The sequence below is a fragment of the Micropterus dolomieu genome, linkage group LG14 (assembly GCF_021292245.1).
Source record: "Micropterus dolomieu isolate WLL.071019.BEF.003 ecotype Adirondacks linkage group LG14, ASM2129224v1, whole genome shotgun sequence".
Lineage (NCBI taxonomy): Eukaryota > Metazoa > Chordata > Actinopteri > Centrarchiformes > Centrarchidae > Micropterus > Micropterus dolomieu.
The window spans coordinates 22,795,400-22,814,419 of NC_060163.1; the positions used below are offsets into that span (position 1 = coordinate 22,795,400).

Sequence of the window (19,020 nt, forward strand, 5' to 3'; positions counted from 1 at the left end):
CCATATGCTGGTGCGGTTGGCCCTGGGTTCCTCCTAATGCAAGACAATGCTAGACCTCATGTGGCTGGAGTGTGTCAGCAGTTCCTGCAAGAGGAAGGCATTGATGCTATGGACCGGCCCGCCCGTTCCCCAGACCTGAATCCAATTGAGCACATCTGGGACATCATGTCTCGCTCCATCCACCAACGCCACGTTGCACCACAGACTGTCCAGGAGTTGGCTGCTTTAGTCCAGGTCTGGGAGGAGATCCCTCAGGAGACCATCCGCCACCTCATCAGGAGCATGCCCAGGCGTTGTAGGGAGGTCATACACACTACTGAGACTCATTTTGACTTGTTTTATGGACATTACATCAAAGTTGGATTGGCCTGTAGTGTGGTTTTCCACTTTGATTTTGAGTGTGACTCCAAATCCAGACCTCCATGGGTTGATAAATTTGATTTCCATTGATAATTTTTGTGTGATTTTGTTGTCAGCACATTCAACTATGTAAAGAAAGGAGTATTAAAGAGATTATTTCATTCATTCAAATCTAGGATGTGTTATTTTAGTGTTCCCTTTATTTTTTTGAGCAGTGTATAACTTGCACCAACCTTTTAATGATTATCTTTAAATCCAGTGTAAAAAAAATAGGAACTCATTTTCTACCTTGCACTTACAGCTTGAACCATCTTGAAGTCATTTCTCTGTTTTATGCAATTATCTGTGTTTAAATGCATTATGTGAAGAACTTCTATTTGTACTGGCCCGAAATATCAGATTGTTTTACCTCTTAAATATCGATATTGGTATCAGCCTCAGAAATCCATTATTGGTACTCTGTTTGCAAGCAATTAGTGCTAATTGGTATGTAAACAGACTTGTAATGTCAGGTGTTTAAGCTTCTATATGAATAAAACATGAGTTATTAACACAGGTAATTGACTAGTAGTTGTTTGCTACTTTACCACATTAAATCTTTGCAGCACATTACAATGTTTTAAAACAATGCCTCTCTCTAGTATTTACAATCCAGCCCGCTTTTAATCAAGGTCAAATATAGGACAAAAATATTATGCATGCAGGAAACTTAGAAAACTACTGTAAACCAAGAAGATGATGATGAAGGGGTTATTCTGTAATGGATGCTGGAGATGTAATTGATGAGCTGCAAGGTTAGATTAGATGCAAGCTGATTAGGGTTACCAAACAACAGTGCTCGTGTTTAGCATGTTTGTGCAGAACACTTAAATGTAGAGTGTGCGAGGTAAGAGAAGAGGTGTTACTCATTGACTTCTTCTAATTTATATAATTAAAGGGGTATAGACAGCATTGGTTATCAAAATGTAACATTACAGCTGTATCAACGCAGCTATTATGAACTACTTTTGGATGTACGTTTAGTAGTTGGTAGCGTACTCTTAAGTCAGTCTTTATTGTGTGAACTTAATCCCATTCGCTGTGACCATATCTGTAGGTGGCATAGAAATTATTTCTCCATAATAAACACCTGGATCTATAGGATTCATCTGTACACAATGAGCTCAAGTCGATTAATCTATTAGTTTATCGATCGAAAAACAGCTCTCAACTGTTTTGATAATGGTTTAAGTTATTTTTAATAGAAAAATGTATGTCTCAAATCCTTTTGCTCTGTCATATATGATAGTAACTTGACTCTCTTTGGGACTGTTTTGTCAGATGCTACAAGGTATTTGAAAGATGTCAATTTAGGCTCTGGTGATATATCATCAGATTAATCTGCAGATGAATGGATAAAGAAAATAATTGGTAGTTGTCCACCTAATATATAAAAACATTTAAAAGGGAGCCAGATACGACTCACTGCAACAAGGTTTATCACTTGGTTAAGGTGTTTAGAATGATTTTTATGTTGTGGGTACCTCTGTAGGAAGCGAGGGTATGTTTGTCTGTAGGCGAAGCCGGCACGCCGCACTCTGACGTTCTCCAGCAGCCCGAGGTACTCCACCTGATGGCGGCAGCGATCCTGCTCGAAGAGTAGAGGGGACTTGACATCGTTGGGCTTGATGCAGCGGACATAGTAGGGTTCCTACAGAGGGCGACAGTGTGTTGAAAACAGCTGAACATGTATTTAATCTGCACGACTGACCAATGATTTATTCTTATTTACACTGACATCTGAGGGGGAACATATTGTACATGGAGGTACAGTAGGACATTGAGTAGTTTGTACTTTGTTGGGTAACAAAGTGGAGAATGCTACAAAATCTTACTCCAGACTCCTCCCCAGATAATCAAATGTGCAGCCTTTGGGAACATAAATGATGACACTAACCTTCAGTATGTCACTGTATAATTGTATGGACATATATGGGTGATAACAATGTCAGTATATGTCAGATTTTTTGTGATTTAAGGTGTCTTTTCCAATTATTCCAGTTGTACAGTATTCTAAGTTTTTGTTGTAAACTTGGTTAAACTGTTTGTTAAACTAGTTGGAATGGTTAGGCAATTAATCCACCTGTCAAACTACAGAAAACTTATCTATTTCCTAATAGTCTATTATGATAGTCAATCGATTGCAACTTCTCAATTGTGAGGATTTGCTGCTTTTCTTCCAATCACATAATGATTATCTTTGGATTTTTGGATTTTGCATAGTGTTAACTACAGCAGCTGTTCACAGCGCTGACATGAGGAGACCATGGTCCAGCAGGGAAGGAAACATGCCTTGAATTGGCAGAAGAAACTCAGAGAGGGAACCTAATTTGAGGGCACAAACAGGAGTAAAGTGACTCTGTACTACTACTACTACTCCTCCTCCTCCTCTTATAAGACTGGGCTGAATTTGAGAGGTGCGTAAAGAGCATTTAGCCTCCACTACAACCCTGGATGTAATGTTGTCAAGTGGTTTCTCAGTCCTGACTCTTCACCTTGCAGGCCAGGTTCTCCACCAACAAGATCATGGAGTTTTTGAAGAGTGTTGCAGCAGTCAGTGGTCGTTTGGTGACCTCAGTGATGCTCAGTTTGCCCTCAGGCCACATCCCCTTCAGTACTGGGTTAGAGCTGGACATACCAAAGAAAAAACACGAAAGATAGAGTTTTATAAGTTGACATTACAACAGCTAACAATCACATCACAATTCAGTGTTTTTTGCCCCTAAAACATTAATCAGGCATCATGAAAGAGGTTCAAAAGAGGTGCAAGTTTTGTGTTATAATCTAAGATGAATCCATTAGCGGCCATGTTAAAACAATTCTTGCTGCTGTCCAGATAGCCTGCTTTTGTATCATAAAATGCACATTAGACAGGTCAGGAATTGCCAGACCTCACATTTATGTTCAGCAGAGAAAAAAAACACCAGAGGACTGGAGAAGAGGAGGAGGGGAAGAATAGAAGCGAGCTGAAAGGAGATTAATTGTACAAGCCATGTGCTGTTTTTTTTTTTCTAGAGGAGCGTCACGTAATCAAAGTGCTGAAAGGAACACAGTGAAGACTTTGGGGAGGGGATTGAAGCAGTGTGTACAGTCACCTGTTGTACAGCAGTCTTTTGAAATCCTGGAATAGAGTGTCTTTGTTCTTATCAATAAAACCCACCACTGAGTACCTGTGAAGAGAGAGAGGCAGGTAAATGCATGTGTGTGTTATGTTCGAACATACTGTCCTTTTAAACCATTAACGTCATAATTACGTGATTACTTTGACCTTTATCTAAATCTAACTCTGAATCATCCTGAAACAACTATTTACACTAAGTGGCCAGTGGTATTAAGGGGTCTAGTGCGAGGCAAGAAAATATTCCACCACCACCAGCCTGAACCGTTTACACAAGGCAGGATGGATCCATGGCTTCATGTTGTTAACACCACATTCTGACTCTGCCATCTGTCCCAGTGCCAATATAGTCTCGGTTTCCTGTTCTTAGCTGACAGGTTTGGAACCCGCTGTGATCTTCAGATGCTGTAGTCCATACAATTCAATGTTCAACGTTTACTGCGCTATCAGATTCTCTTATACATTGCACTGTTGTGACCCCTGGTTGTTTGAGTACCGGTTGCCTGCTTCCTGTAAGCTTAAACCAGACTTCTCCTGTGATCTCTCTCATTAGCAAGACGTATTAGCCCACAGAACTGCAACTCACAGGATGTTTTTAGTTTTTCGCACCACTCTGGTTCCCGAGGGATCAGCAGTTTCTGAAATACTCAAATCACCCTGTCCCAAACAAACCCTTTCACGGTCAAAGTCACTTAATATTTATTCTCCATTCTGATGCTTGGTCTGAACAACTGAATCTCTTGACTAGATCTGCATCCTTTTATACTTTTATGCGTCGCTGCCACATGAACAGCTGATTAGATAATAGCATTAATGAGCAGGCATACAAGTGTACCTAATAAAGTGGCCACTGAGTGTCTAAACTGTGGTTTGAGTAAATCTAAATATGCTATAGCTCCATGTTAACATATGCTTTAAGTTTGTGTGTGCTGTTATTGATGAACCTGCTATAAATAACAGCGCTGTTATACACCATGCTATGAGATGGTGTAAGTGCCTAGTCTAAGTGGTGCAGGGATCAATCAAGGCTGCCATTCCGGCCTTGCTCCTCCGCCTGAGTCCTCCCCTGGGTGGCAGACACTTAGCCCTCACAAATGGGCTGAACACGTTTCCCTGAGAGCACTTTTTGGGGGCTTAGTGTGTGTGATTTATTCATATGAATGGTGTCCAAGCACTATGGGGACTGGAAAGTGGTTCTGTCATTTTGGGGGACGCCATGCAATCAAGATGTCGTTTAAATGTTTAAGTGTGTGCACCAGTGTGAGTGTTGGAGTCATTAAAGCTAGGGTAGGCAATTTACTTCAGAATTTTTTGGGGTTATTTGTTTAAATTCATTCATACATCCAGACAGTAATCAATTAATCAAATGCTCTGACACACACCGAAAAAACAAATCCAGTATTCGAAGCTGCTGCAGAACTGGAATAGGCACTGCCAATCATTTCACACGGTCTCTTGCTAGTTTCTCCTACCTTGTGTGTGTTTTGAATATCAATGAAGGAAAAAAACAGTGCAAAGGTATTATTTTATGTCAGTCAAATCTGTTATTTTAATCTACTGCAGATTACGATGTCAATCAAATTAAATCGTCAAATGGATCCATTTATCAATACATCAACGCAGAGAATATACTTCAGAATTCATATATGCAATTTCAACCATTTAAAGTATAATTTAACACCACGTGAAAAAGCAGTGTTTCGCTTTATCACTTATGGATGTTGTCAGTGTGCTTTGTTGCACCTGTAAGTATACCCAACAGTTATGTCACTGTGTACTGGGGTACACCTGTACATCATTGCAGCAAGATGAGAAGTTCAACCACTGGCAAAATCAGGATTTTCAGGGAGTGTTAAGTAACTCTTTAATGTTTATAAGAACTACATGAAATCCTCAAGCAATTGTGTGTTCAAACAGCCAAAAATAAGAGACATAAAGTTAAAGTCAAGATGATCGTGTGGCCTTTTAGTCAAAATTTTACAGCTATGTACTGTAAATAAATACTTTTCATTATTCTTGTACTGTGGTTGACAGATTTATATTGGTGATATTAACCAGTTCTTTGAGCCTGGAGTCTGCATAGACATTGTTACATTACAGCTGGGTTGAAAAGAAAAAAGAAACCTGGGCTATGAAAAGACTATTTGGTCAAAATCTAGTCATAAAGTGTGAAGGAGTGGCGCTCCCACATCTCCAAAACAAACTCCCATCTGCTTTTGGAGTGGCCAAGAGTAGCTTCAGCACTGAGGCATGAATATGTAAAAATGTACAAATGTGAAAAAAGGGCATGAATCACCAGTAAGTTCTTCCTGAATTAATAAAACTTTAAGATACTTACACCACATCTCCTGCGTAGTGCCTGATGCGAAAGTCTCTGTCAAACTCCAAGCTCTTGTCAGTCGGTGAGAGCTGCAGAGAGAGACAGACAGAAAGCAGTGAGTCAGACCACATTTAAAAATATATCTGCCTTTGCCTCCATGTTTTCTGGCTGCCCTTCGTTCTGATTAAACATGTTGTTAAATATATGAGGGATCTTCCAGCAAACAGCAAACAGGTATTTTGCTGCTGCCAGACCTGTGAGGTACACTCTTTGTTGTAAACATGACAAATCACACAAAGAGTCGTCATCTGGCCTCTGAATGTTGACCAATAAAATGACACAGCATTTAAAATTTTTACATGGTTGATTTAAATGCATAGACTTAATAATTTAAATATTTAATATGTGTGTGGTTATGCAAGGCCTTCCTGGCACCTGACACACATCACACACCCCGTTAAGAAGTTCCAAGTAACATGAATATTATGCACATGATGTGTATGTATGTATATATATATCAAAATGTATGTATTAACATACACGCCATAATTCAAAGGATAAAATCTTAAACTGAAAACACAACATCAGTAAAGTTGCATTTCAGCCAGAAGAGATTAATATGCTCTGCAAGACGAGGAAGAGTTGGATGATGCAGACAGAAATTGGCAGATCAAATGAGCAATTACATTTTTCAGAACAGACAGATATACATCCATTAGCCCTTTCGGAAATTCATAGTGTGTCATACAGCAAACATCAGACCAACAACATCAACAGACTAACAGCCACAAAACTGCTTTGTCAACAAACATGTAGTCAGCAGCCATACCAATGTAAACCCTGCTACTGCTGAATGACTGAAGCTAAGCTGGTGTGGGTTTAGCCAGTACCTGGATGGGAGACTTTCTGGGAAAACCACTTTGCTGCTGGAAGAAGTGTTGGTGGGCTAGTAGGGGGCAGTGTTCCCTCTGGTCCTAATAATAAGATCCCAATACCCCAGCGCAGTGATGGGGACACTGCTGTATGAGCTTGCTGTCCTTCAGATGAGATGTTAAACTGAGGTCCTGACTGACTGTGGTCATTAAAGACCACACTTGTTGCAAAGAGTAGGGGGTTCCCCGGTGTCATGGCAAAAATTCCCTACCTACTTTCACCATCTAATCATCCCGCTATTTCCCCCCCTCTCTGCCTCAAGCTGTGTGGTGAGCGTTCTGGTGCTAAATGGCTGCCATTGTGGGTGCTACACATTGGTGGTAGTTGAGATGAGTCCTGCAACTTCACTGTGAAGCACTTTGAGTTTCCATGATAAAGCACTATATAAATGTAATGCATTATTATTATTATTATTATTAAACATCACCCGAGTGCTATACAAGTTATACTAAGGTGCAGCTGCCCGACATTAAGCTCTGTTTTATTATCTCATTGTTTGTTAAGAAATCCGATACTAGTAGGCACAAATTATCTACTTGGTTCAGAGGGATGGCACCCTATACCGTCTGCCTGATGGTAACAGCTTATACTCGCCAAATAGAGGATGTGATACATCTCTAATAATCGCGTGCCCCTTCCTCACCAATCGGGACTCGCAGGTAATCGTCATGCTAGTTTGCTGTTCTCCAGCAATCTTACTGGACATGTTAACTATCTTATGATGTCACTGACAATGTGAAATACCAGGCAATGGAACAAAAAGTTATTATGCTTTCACAAAGGAGTGGTAGAAGAGGACAAATATATCTGTGTCCACATTAAAAGTCTCAGTTTTGTCATTGTTCCTAAATATTTATAATCATCTACCATTTCAATACTCTACTACTATTAATAATGACAGACTTAAAATAAACAACAACAACACAATCTTCATTGAAACGTGAAGTTTTTTGTTCCTCATGCAGGTTCCAAAGATTCATCAGACACTCTTGTTCCTCTTGCACAGTAATAGAATAAGTCTCAAGTCTACAGCTCTATTACTTAAAAATGTTTTAGAAGACATGTAAAAATAAGGTGTCAAATTCTAATCAAATGTGACAAATACGACAAGTACCCTGGGGCAGAGGAGGAGACGCCATCCCCAATGAATGCTGGCTATAAATCTGGCTTCAATATCATTTATAAGGAGCTGTTTGTTTTAACCTCCCTGAAGTTGCATGTGTGGCTTGCCCACATCGAACCGGTTTTGGTAAATAGTCCATCTCGGAAAAGTGTGCTAAATTGAATTTCATTCTTAAGTACCTTTTATTTTTAATTACTCTATACAGGTTGAACCACACGCTAAGAGTTATTTGCAAAACAGCCAGAGCTACTGCACAGATGCAATGATGCGGAGAACACAGACACTGCCAGGGTGGATATAGTCTTACTACCGCTTGCTCTTCTCCTACCCCTCCTATTTTCTGTAAGACAGAAAGGAATGTGCAAGACGTGATAAATATATTTAAGAATGGGGACAACAGCGACGGTGGGACAAGGAATGATGAATAGGAAGAGAGAGGTAAATATAGTTTGATGGGAAGAAACAGTGCAAGCAAAAAGGGTGTGATGCCTGTTTATAGGCCAGTTAGCAGAAGAGCAGGGAGGGAAGAAGCATGAATGGAAATGCAGAGAGGGCCTGCTATAGTCTTGAAACAGCTTCTGATGAGCACGATCAGGCTTCCTTTTTCATCCACATCTGCAAAGCTGCCTGTGACAAGTTTGTGATGAATTGTACAGAGTAGAGTGAAGTGGTGTGTGTGTGTGTGTGTGTTTCACTACAAGTATCACTCTAACATCAGAGATTAGAGGGAGACTGAAGTGGAGAGAGGTATCCCATGCTCTCTTAACAATCCCAAAGAGATAGAAGTGATTGGCGTATAAGAACAGAAGGCCAGGAGAACAGGAACAGCAGCAAGATTGAGTCTACAGATAACAAAGAGGAGAAAAAACTCCCCTTACATGCTGATGTTAAAACATATACCAAAGGACAGACAGATATAAAAATATATCCAAAAGCATGTGGACATCCTTGTGCAGCTTTGGACCTTAAATGGCCCTTTGGTTCTATTTAAAGGAAATCTTTAGGACTAGTTCAAGAGTTTTAGCAAAAAGACCGAAAGCAGGGTCAAACAGCTAGTCTGGCTCTGACCAAATTTAAAAAAAACAGTCTATCATCCATCCATCCATCGTCAACCGCTTATCCTGCATACAGGGTCACGGGGGGCTGGAGTCAATCCCAGCTTACATCGAGTGAAAGGCGGGGTACACCCTGGACAGGTTGCCAGTCCATCACAGGGCCACACACAAACAACCACTCACACTCACACCTAAGGGCAATTTTAGAGACACCTAGCCTGCATGTTTTTGGATGGTGGTAGGAAGCCGGAGCACCCGGAGAGAACCCACGCGGACACGGGGAGAACATGCAAACTCCACACAGAAAGGCCAGGGCACCCGGGGTTCGAACCCACGACCTTCTTGCTGTGAGGCGACAGTGCTAACCACTGCGCCGCCCAAAAACAGCTAAACTGGACTGGTACAGAAGGAAACAAAAAAGATAAACACAGCCAAAAAATTAAAATTTTGCAGCCACGTTGCCTTTTACCTAGATGCTATTTCCGTCCATTGAGCCAATACAGTGTGTTCCATTACTTTGGGTCTTTGTGAAAGACTTTGAATGACTCATCCAATGGTTCAGTGCTCTCAGACACAAACCCATACAAACACAAACACACACACACACACACATACACACACTCTCAGACAATGTAAGAAGGAACATTCTCGTATGAGGGGAAATTTTGCAAACAATAAAAACATCACACAAACGGACAGATTTACATCAGAGATCTCAATGAAACAGTCGGCCTTGATTCAGATTCAAAAGGCCGAACCAAAACCCACACAGGGCCCCACAGTAAATCTCTGACAGATACAAGTGAAATTCCTCAGTGAAATCACAAAACTATTTACCTCCCTAGCACTTTAAAAACCTACTGAAGCACTGAAATGCTTCCAGTAATATTCTTTGAAGTTTTTATTGGCTATGTTGGTTATTAACAGTTATGTGCTCGGCAAACAAAGGCAAGAAGACGCTATTAAAAAAGACAGTACACAGTTATCAAGACTTTCTGAAAATACCTTGCTGCATAATTTAGTGTCTTCAACACCATCTCAACAAGATCCCAATACTCAAGGTCTTAATTTCAAGCCTGGGTGGACTCTTACCTTATGAGCAATAAAACTAAATTCTTTGACTGCCTCAAGTGTAGCAGATAATTTATTTGGAAATTAAGCGTACACACACACACACACACACACACACATTTTTTCTGGGGAGAAATCTTAGAAAGGAAGCCCATACATGAATGCACACAAACACACAGAACAGAAAGACAAACAGATGCACTCTCAGACAGACAGACTGCATCTGCTGGAAGCCGCACTGCCCCTCATCCATCACAATCAGTCACAGACACACACACACACACACACACATACATCTTGGCAGCTTCATTATTAGCACCTCCTCCTTGTTTGGGATTTAGCCTAATGTTACGACCGATGGTGTGATGGTGGGGGGGTGGGGAGGAGGAGGCACTAATAGAAACAGAACAAGGTCAGAATAATGAGAAGAGGAAGTGGGGAATGTAAACATGAACCAACAGGAGAGACAGATGCACTTAAGACTTTCAATTCAGAAGAAATACTCAGCAGTAGGAGGCGGAGCAGGTCGAGTACCGATAATTATCAAACCTATTTGTTTTACAGCATTTATTCCTCAGATATTATAACATACAGCAAGGGCATAGTTATTCCACGACACAATATTAGTGCTAAAACAATTGGTCAATGACTATCAGAAACAAACATTTCAATAATTTAGGTCATTTATTTAATGTGGTGGTTTGTAAATGTGCTTATCCTGGTTTTGAATCATTGTAAATTAAATATCTCTTGGTTTGGACTGTTGGATGGAAAAAAAAGAATTCAAGACATCATCTTAGACCCTACAGAAATGTCACCGACACGTTTTTTAGACACATTTTTCAGTGGGTAAATCAATTATTAGTTCTATCACAGTTGTTTTTTTTTATGTTTGTAAATGTATTATTAGTTCTTCACAGTTAAAGTATATTTGCTGGTTATAAAAGTATTACAGTATTTTTTATTTATAACTTCTACTTACACTTTTTTAAAAGAAAATAAAACTCAATTTTCTTAAATTATTCATCCTTATTTTAGTCACTGTGAATTCCTTTCCTCGTCATTTTTTTCAGAAATCTGCTTTTGATTGATAGCAGCCAATTATAGCCTAAAGCTTAGACAGTTAGAATAGAAACTTAATGGTTGCCAGTCAAACCAGCAGCTAAAATCTGCAGGGAGACATTTTTTTAATTGCTCTTCCTTTAAAAAATAACTCTAGGGCAATACACTTGAAGCTCAGCTGCTCCAGAAGAAATGAAGTGCTAATTCAGGCTGTAAAACACAGTGATTATGCTGAGCAGCTTCACGTGTACCACCAAATGAACGTAAAGCAGGGATAGTGCTAAGAAAGAGCAAATTCAGCAAACAGGACCAACAAAGTACCAGTAGCATGACTATTTAAGTGATTAATTTCTCTATTATAATGTTCACCACAGTGAAAAAATCTTGTTTGATAATGCCGAGATTCACAATGTCCTTAAGCCCACGGTGAACATGATCATTAGGTTGCTTGTTTTGTACGACCAACGGTCCCAAAGATGAAGAAAAACCCAAAGATGTTCAATTTGAAATCACATAAGATAGCGAAAAGCAGCAAATCCTCACGTTTAAGAAGCTGGAACCAACATTGCTGCATAAAAATGACTTTAAACAATTAATAACCAATATAGTTGTCTCGTCTTCTGTTGTTGGACTAATACATTTGTAAACTACTGTTTTCTGCTCTACATACATCTATTTGATGGACTAAGTCAACAAAGAAATATTTTCAGATGTGAAAAGCTGCAATGGTGAAATAATGCAGTACTCTACAGCCATCTTAACCTTCATATCACCTTCTTCTCCTTTGAAAATGGATTGTCTGTAGTAGAATTACTGATTGCCAGATAGCCAAATCAATAGATTAATTGAGAAGATAGAAAGAGGTTTCAGGCACAGTGAGACACTGAAACTAGACTGAGTTAAAAGAGGGGCACTAGACTGAGTTAAAAGAGGGGCATGGTGACACAAGCTGCTTGAACAGGAAGTACACAGAAGCAACGAGGGTGAAGGGACTTTTTTTTATTAAATATAATAAGACAAAAGCAGAACAGAGCAGGTAGGGTGGGTGACAGGAACACATACATTAGACTCAGCTGCAGATGGAAACAGGCAGCAAAACTGCGAACAGAAGGAGAAACAAGGTGAGAAGGCGAGAGACAGAATAACAAGAACATGGTGGACTGACAGTCGCAGGTACACCCCGTAACGACACCCGGTGTTGTGACATTGTGACAAGATGCTTCTGCACAACATTTTCACCTTTAGCTTTAGCTGTTTTCACAGAAAAGACAGATTAACGCAACTACTAGTTTTTTTTCCTTGCCTCCTATTCTGTATAATCTAGTAGTATACTCAGGCAACATGTGGCCATGAGGTTCAACAAAAGGCCCTCAGAAGTGAAAGAAATAAAAAAACATTTAAACCATCTCTCTGAACAAACGAACAATCGCGTCGGCTAGTCGATTTCTCTCTGGTAGATCAAGTTGTTTTTTTTGTTGTCCACATACATTGATTATTTTGACACTCCCAGTAAAAAAGAACTCTAACCTCAGCCTGACCTTCCCTAACTTCTATCCACTCCTCTCTCTCCAACACCTCCTGCAATCACTTTTCCAACAATCCTGTTTGCCACCTGTGCCCTCCTTCTCTCTAGCCCCTGGACTGAACAGCCATCTAAAAGGGCACGGCCAAGACCCCCCGATGAGCAGCGTCTGACGGTCTCCAAACCTGTCAAGAACTCACAGTGGGTACCACTGGAGCTTATCCAGGCGGCAGATGAGGATATGGATTTTGCATTTCATGCCCAATGCACTGACTGGCAGCTGTCAGGGTATTAAAACACTGAGTTTGAAGTTACACCCTCATTCTCGCCAGATATGAGTACATCTCACATAACACCCGTCAAACTGTCTCTGTACTGAACTGCTGGCTATTATATCCACTGCTTCATGTTCTTGCACACATCAATTAGACTTCTCCATGCGTCCTTGCTGCTACTGCTGACCTTGTGCCTCCCCTGGAGCTAATAAACTGTGATAAGCATCACCAACACATGTCCTATGAAAGCTTTACCACTTTACCAGCACAGACCCCCAACATGCATTCATACTTGTGGCAGCAGGCAGAGGACACACACGCATGTACACACGCATGCACCTGTGCATGCAACGTGCTGAGACACTTAGGTAAAGTACATTTCAATGCAAATGAGAACATTGAGAACAAAGTGATTAAGAAAGTAAAGACAACAAAGAGTTATTGAGGCAGGGATTGTGAAAGAGAAAAAAAACAAGACAGTTTAGGGAGAGGCAGGAAATGAAGCTGCCGTGATGGCTGCTCCAAAAGGAACTACTGTGTCAGCAAATGATTAAGAGTAAAACAAAAAACAAGAAGCACATCTGGGAAAATCAAAGAAGCATACAGTGTGACGAGGAGAGAACGGGGAGTGTTGAGAAAAGGGAGGGAAGGAGGTGAGTACTGTATAACACAACAAGGCACAGAAATCAAACATGAGCAGAAAGGGAGGACTGTAACCATCTAGTAGTAGAAGTAAACAGAAATTTAAGCTTTTACAGCTAAACACGTTGACACTTCAGCTAAGATTTGATTACAAATCCCATCAAACCAACAAAACCAACAATGTGTTTTTCCTTCTCTCAAGACTCGGACTTCCCTTCCAAATTCCTCCCATTTGTTCCTACTGAAGACACCAACTAAAGATTTAAACCTGCAATAACAAATTTGTTTGCCACTTGAGGGCAACATAGGCTATACTGTATTACCCCCTTATAAAACTGATATTGCGAACTTTTCAAATGCCTTCTGTGGCTGAAAGCAACCCTCATGAGAGCAGTGAGATTGAACAACAACAGTAAATTTGTGGGCTGTGAAACCAAAACTTTTAGACAGTGTCAGTGCAACACTGTGGCTCATTGATGTGTTTTTAGTTTTGGGTTGAACAATATGTTACTAGCAACCACTACTGGCACAGTTACAGTTTAAGATGTTTGAGATGCTAATTCAGCATGCTAGCCAATATGCTAGCTGTCTGAAGCGAATGTGTTGCTAATACAACATACTAAACAACTGCTAACTTACTGTTGGGCTAACTGTTGGTGTTAGGTATTTTACTCTATATAAATATACAATTAACTAGATGGAACACTGTCTTGTACTATCGATAATTTGACAATTAGTCTACATTTTAGTGAATCAATCTTTCTTGTTGCTGTACTAATTAACACATTTGATATAACTCTTGTGTCTATTCTTATCTGATTTGTGTTTAATATCATTGAATTTGTTGTGTTTTATCCAAGACAGATCGGGACAATTAAGTAAAAACTGCAAAGGCCAACTGCTGTCTTAAACCTTATGTGTTTAGTTTGCTGTACATCTGTGCATCTACACGCATAATGGAGGCAGAAGAACGCGCTTTTAAGAGTTTTTGGACAACAATGGAGCTCTACGGCACAGTGGAAAAGCTACAATAAGACATACTGTCACCAGCTAGTTTAGTTGTGGTGCAATGACCTAAAACAGAATAGCACACTGAATGACTCAAGTAAAGACGTACGCAGTTTGTTGCCACTAGGCCAACAAGAGTAAAACATTTATGAAACTAGTTAGATTTCAGTGTAATGAAACAAGCAGCAAACACAACCTGATAGAAAACAACTGGAGACAGTTGGATTTTACTGCACCAACACACACAAAAAAAAAAAATATAAAAATCATACTGAATCATCCGACAGCACATCAGATTCAAGCGTTTCCCTTTAGGTAAGACATCTCTGTAAACAAGCCTGTGGCTGCCATGCATCAAAATCGCCTGATTAATTCATAACAAGGCTGAGAAGCCTGGAAGCCAATAAAAAGAATTTCTCATCACCAGACTGCAAAGCAACATGACATATTGAGATGTGAAAGCTCAGTTTAGAAGCCACAACGCTGTGCATCTGCTAGTAATATAAACTTTCTTTCCTCTTACTTCCTTTCCCTTCTGCTTTTGATCTCTTATCAGGTCTTTTCAGGACTGTGGCAAAATGTTCGTCTATGTGCGTGTAAAAATGCTTTGTACGCTAGGACAGCCATGTGTCATTAAACGTGAGCGTGTGGTGTAAATTTACTGTGCTCACGCAGTATCTAGTGAATGAATGAATGGGCAGGGTTAACAGCAAGGACAGTGTGTGTGTGCTGTAGACATGTGGACAACAGAGTCAAGCATTATTCAGTACTGGAAGGAGTATGAGAACATCACCGCAGACAAACGCACAGATCCTGTTACAGGAACATCTCCTAGAATAGATCTCTGACTCAGTCTCTTCCTATGCAGCTCTCTTTTTTGTCTTTTCAATTCTTGGCAGTAGTGCTGAACACTAAAGCGGAAACTGATAATATTCAATATATATAGTTCGATTTTGTGGTTGTGGCAGTGAGAGATTCAAGATCCATTCTTGACTTTTAAAACAGCAGCTTGACAAAAAATCTCATATAAAAAGGTTGTTACAACCTGGTGGCAGCCGTAACAAAAAGGTCCAATTTATTTTGGAGCTGTTGTTTCCAAAGCTTTCAACTACATCTTGTGTCCTTCCTCAGCAGATGGAGTTACTTGGAGACTGAATTGAACCTTGGGCTGAGATTGTTTTTGTCAAGCTACAGAACTTTGCTTTATAAAGTAACACAAGTTGCTTTATGTTTGTGCTAAATCATCTTGAGAGTAGGTCTGATTTCTTCCCCAAATTTTCAAATAATTCTCTGTGGAACGTAGCTTAGTTACACTAGATTAACTTTTTACTCTATTTATTTAAAGTAGTATATAGTAGTTTGTGTGAATATATATTTGTAAATTGTATTTTTTTAACCTACCTCATGTTGTGTATGTTTTGAAACTATTTTATTGTTATTTCATGTAAATGTCTGCTACTGCAATTTCCCTTCAGGGATGAATAAAGTATCTATCCATCCACCCCAATGGTTACTTGACATTTCCCCCCAGAAGTCCCACGATGAACGAGGTATTTGTAGACATTTTCTTTTTCATTAAAGCTGTGTGAAGATTTTTTTATGTCATTATAACAACAACTAACAACTTCCACAGTGTCTTTTTAGATCCTACCACTGGGGAGGGGGCGTAAAAGTTGGGAATTTTCTAAATGCACACACAGCACAGTATATAGGAGCCATGTTTCTGGCTACCTGATGAATGTAAGTCTAATATTCACTTATATTACTTGAACAGTACCGCATTTCACTTGAAAACAGCTGCTCGCTGCTGCTGCTGCTGCTGGGAATAAGGTTGATGAGAGAGAAGTTTGTGGATTAGAACAAAAACAATGAAATACACACTGCAGATTTGAGTGACTCTCGGTGGGTCTGTCACTACAAGCGACCCATTTCACATTATATATTTGGAGCCTTAAAATGTATTAAAATATACCACTACTACAGATGCTACATAAATCATAATTTCCTGTATTTCTAGCCCTGGTTTTGTTCTTCCTCTCTACATGTCTCAACCCTTTTCTCTCCCTTGATGTGCATATCTCACTTCCTCTCATATTTAATTCCCAGTCTCCCTGTGCAACGTCTCTCAGGCACTTTTTTTCCCACCTTCACACTTTTATCCTGGCAGACAGACTCGAGGAGATGTGAGCTATGTGAGGCTGGAGAGCAACAGTGGGTGTTAAAGTCTGCAGAGCTCGCTTACACTTTGTACCCTTACAGGCTTGAAATTTTCAGAACTTCCCCAAGAGCTAATTTGCAACATGAGTGTGGTTTAGGCTGTCTATTTTGGGTCACATTAATATACAGAAAGAGTATTTCCTTTTCTCTTTTTTATTTGGCTGAGAGTAATTCAGCTTTCTCAAGGTCTTAATCCAATCCTGAACTTAAACAAACCCTTCTTTGGAATGTAATGTAAGTAAAGACTAGGAAAGTACACTTTTAGGACTCTACACCTGAGAAGTGGGTGTTATATAAATTGTATATCAACACAAGTAACATTACATTACTTGTGTTGGTATACATCGCACACACTTGTAAATTATATTCATCATAATTTCATATTGTGCAAGTGCAATAGAATAAACCATGTGTTCCATCATAAGCTTTGCTTTATTATGATTTCACACAAAGAACAATAAATAGTCTCCATTGAGCATCTACTCATTTCACTCATTAATAGGTGCATTCAGTCTCTACTATAAGAATATCATAGGGCGTTTATACAGACTGCAAATATGTCTATGACCACAAAGTGGTGCCAAGTGTTGAAGAAATATTGTGAGCCAGGTTCAGGTGTGAAGAGGTTTTGGAGACTGATGAAGACCCAGACAAGGAGATATAGTGCCGGCACACAACATGTGAAGTCATCAAATGCAAACACTAAATCTGAAGGATAACATCTTTTGGTCCCTTTTATGTTTCTGTCTTCCCCCTAGTTCCTGTAGGTTTCCCTCTTAGGTCATCTTTAGCTGGCCTTAACCTAGAACAACAAATCTATCTGATGTTGAGACTCCAATGCTACGTCATATTGGAATCTATAACTATTAAAGAGTTGTTTATTAATTATATCAATCAATGTGCAAAAACATCTGTCCACAGGCAATATTCAATCACCACAAGAAGGAGCTTATTCTTGTGATGGACCCGTTGTTTCACACAATTCATGTGGCTCTGTTGTGTTCACTGCATGAATCCAGTAAAGCACATCTAATGCTAAGAGTACATTTTCCTATTCTAATAGCTTTAGAAAAGGAATCAGGACCATGTGTACAAATATGTAAACCTATATACTTCACTTTTTAGTATATTTTCATGAAGTTAAAGCTAACAGTTAAATCAGGATCAATCTAATGAAAAAAATGTTTAGGAAATGAAAGAAGTTAAATATAGCTTCTCATATGCAACTCATATTTTTGTATTATTTTGTACAAAAATTTAATTGAGACTACACATAATTCTATTGTACATAAGCGACACTTCACCTTAACTCACCCTATTTAAAATGTATAGACAGTATCAAAACATTTAATAAACGGTTTATAAACACTTCATTGTTGTTGTGAGGAGATATAATTACAACACCACCCATCAGTGGAGGCTGTCAGATAATGAATGACATAGGTGTAACAATCTAAAAAATACTGCATTAATCACGCAAATGTCCACAACAAAACAGTGTGCTTTAAACCACACCACAAATGGTTATTTAGTGCTTATAAATGCTAAATGGGGGGGGGGGGGTCCCTTTGCCCCAGTAGATTTGGCTAAAAGTTACACGAAAGCCTTGTCTCTTATGCACTCTTTTCCAAATTAACTTTCGTGACTGTTAATTTAAATGGTAATACACACTATCTATCCCCCAAATGCCCTGGAGATCTACTAAAGCCCCCACCAATTCACACTACTTCCTGACAAAAAGTCCATTATGATAATGTTGCCTGGCAACAGGGCTCCAGACACCACAGAAAAAAAAAGATCCCTGGCTTATATTGATTCATACCGATATCGGTTCCAGGAAGTAACAGCTGGATCACTGTAAGTTTCAACCCTTCATTTCTTTTCAAGTCTGCTGCCAGAGGAGCACCAGCAGAAGGGCGACAGCAGGGAGCTTATTGACTCCAAGATGATGGTAGCGAAGGGAAGCTCCACGAATCAATATACCCTGCAGCACGGTACAATCTTACCCCATCTTGACTTAACCTTGCTTTATTCACAGTTCCCTTGTCACTTTATTCACTTTAATGAGCAACAGTGACTGCAGGGTTCAGTGCCCATTGGGTTGGCTCAATATTCTTTCTTTGCATCGCATGGGAATGTGTAGTTTCCTGGAAGCCGCTGAAGCCTTTTATTCTCCCCCCCCAAAGTGGCCTGTTGCTTCAAGTATTTTGATCTCCTGCACAAGTACCAGAAATGTAGAGTACACAGATGTTTACATATGACTTCTGCATCATAC

General features: G+C 39.7%; 1 protein-coding gene across 1 annotated transcript in view; it reads right to left on the reverse strand.

Annotated features, from left to right (window-relative positions):
- The window catches only part of myo1d (myosin 1D), a 126,995-nt gene that overhangs the window by 58,464 nt on the left and 49,511 nt on the right, over positions 1–19,020 (reverse strand). Inside the window, exons 12-15 of the mRNA XM_046068806.1 lie at positions 5,856–5,926; positions 3,495–3,569; positions 2,895–3,027; positions 1,884–2,050 (exon numbers count right to left, since the gene is read on the reverse strand). Coding sequence (XP_045924762.1) covers positions 1,884–2,050; positions 2,895–3,027; positions 3,495–3,569; positions 5,856–5,926 — 446 coding nt within the window. The remainder of the gene's footprint in view (positions 1–1,883; positions 2,051–2,894; positions 3,028–3,494; positions 3,570–5,855; positions 5,927–19,020) is intronic.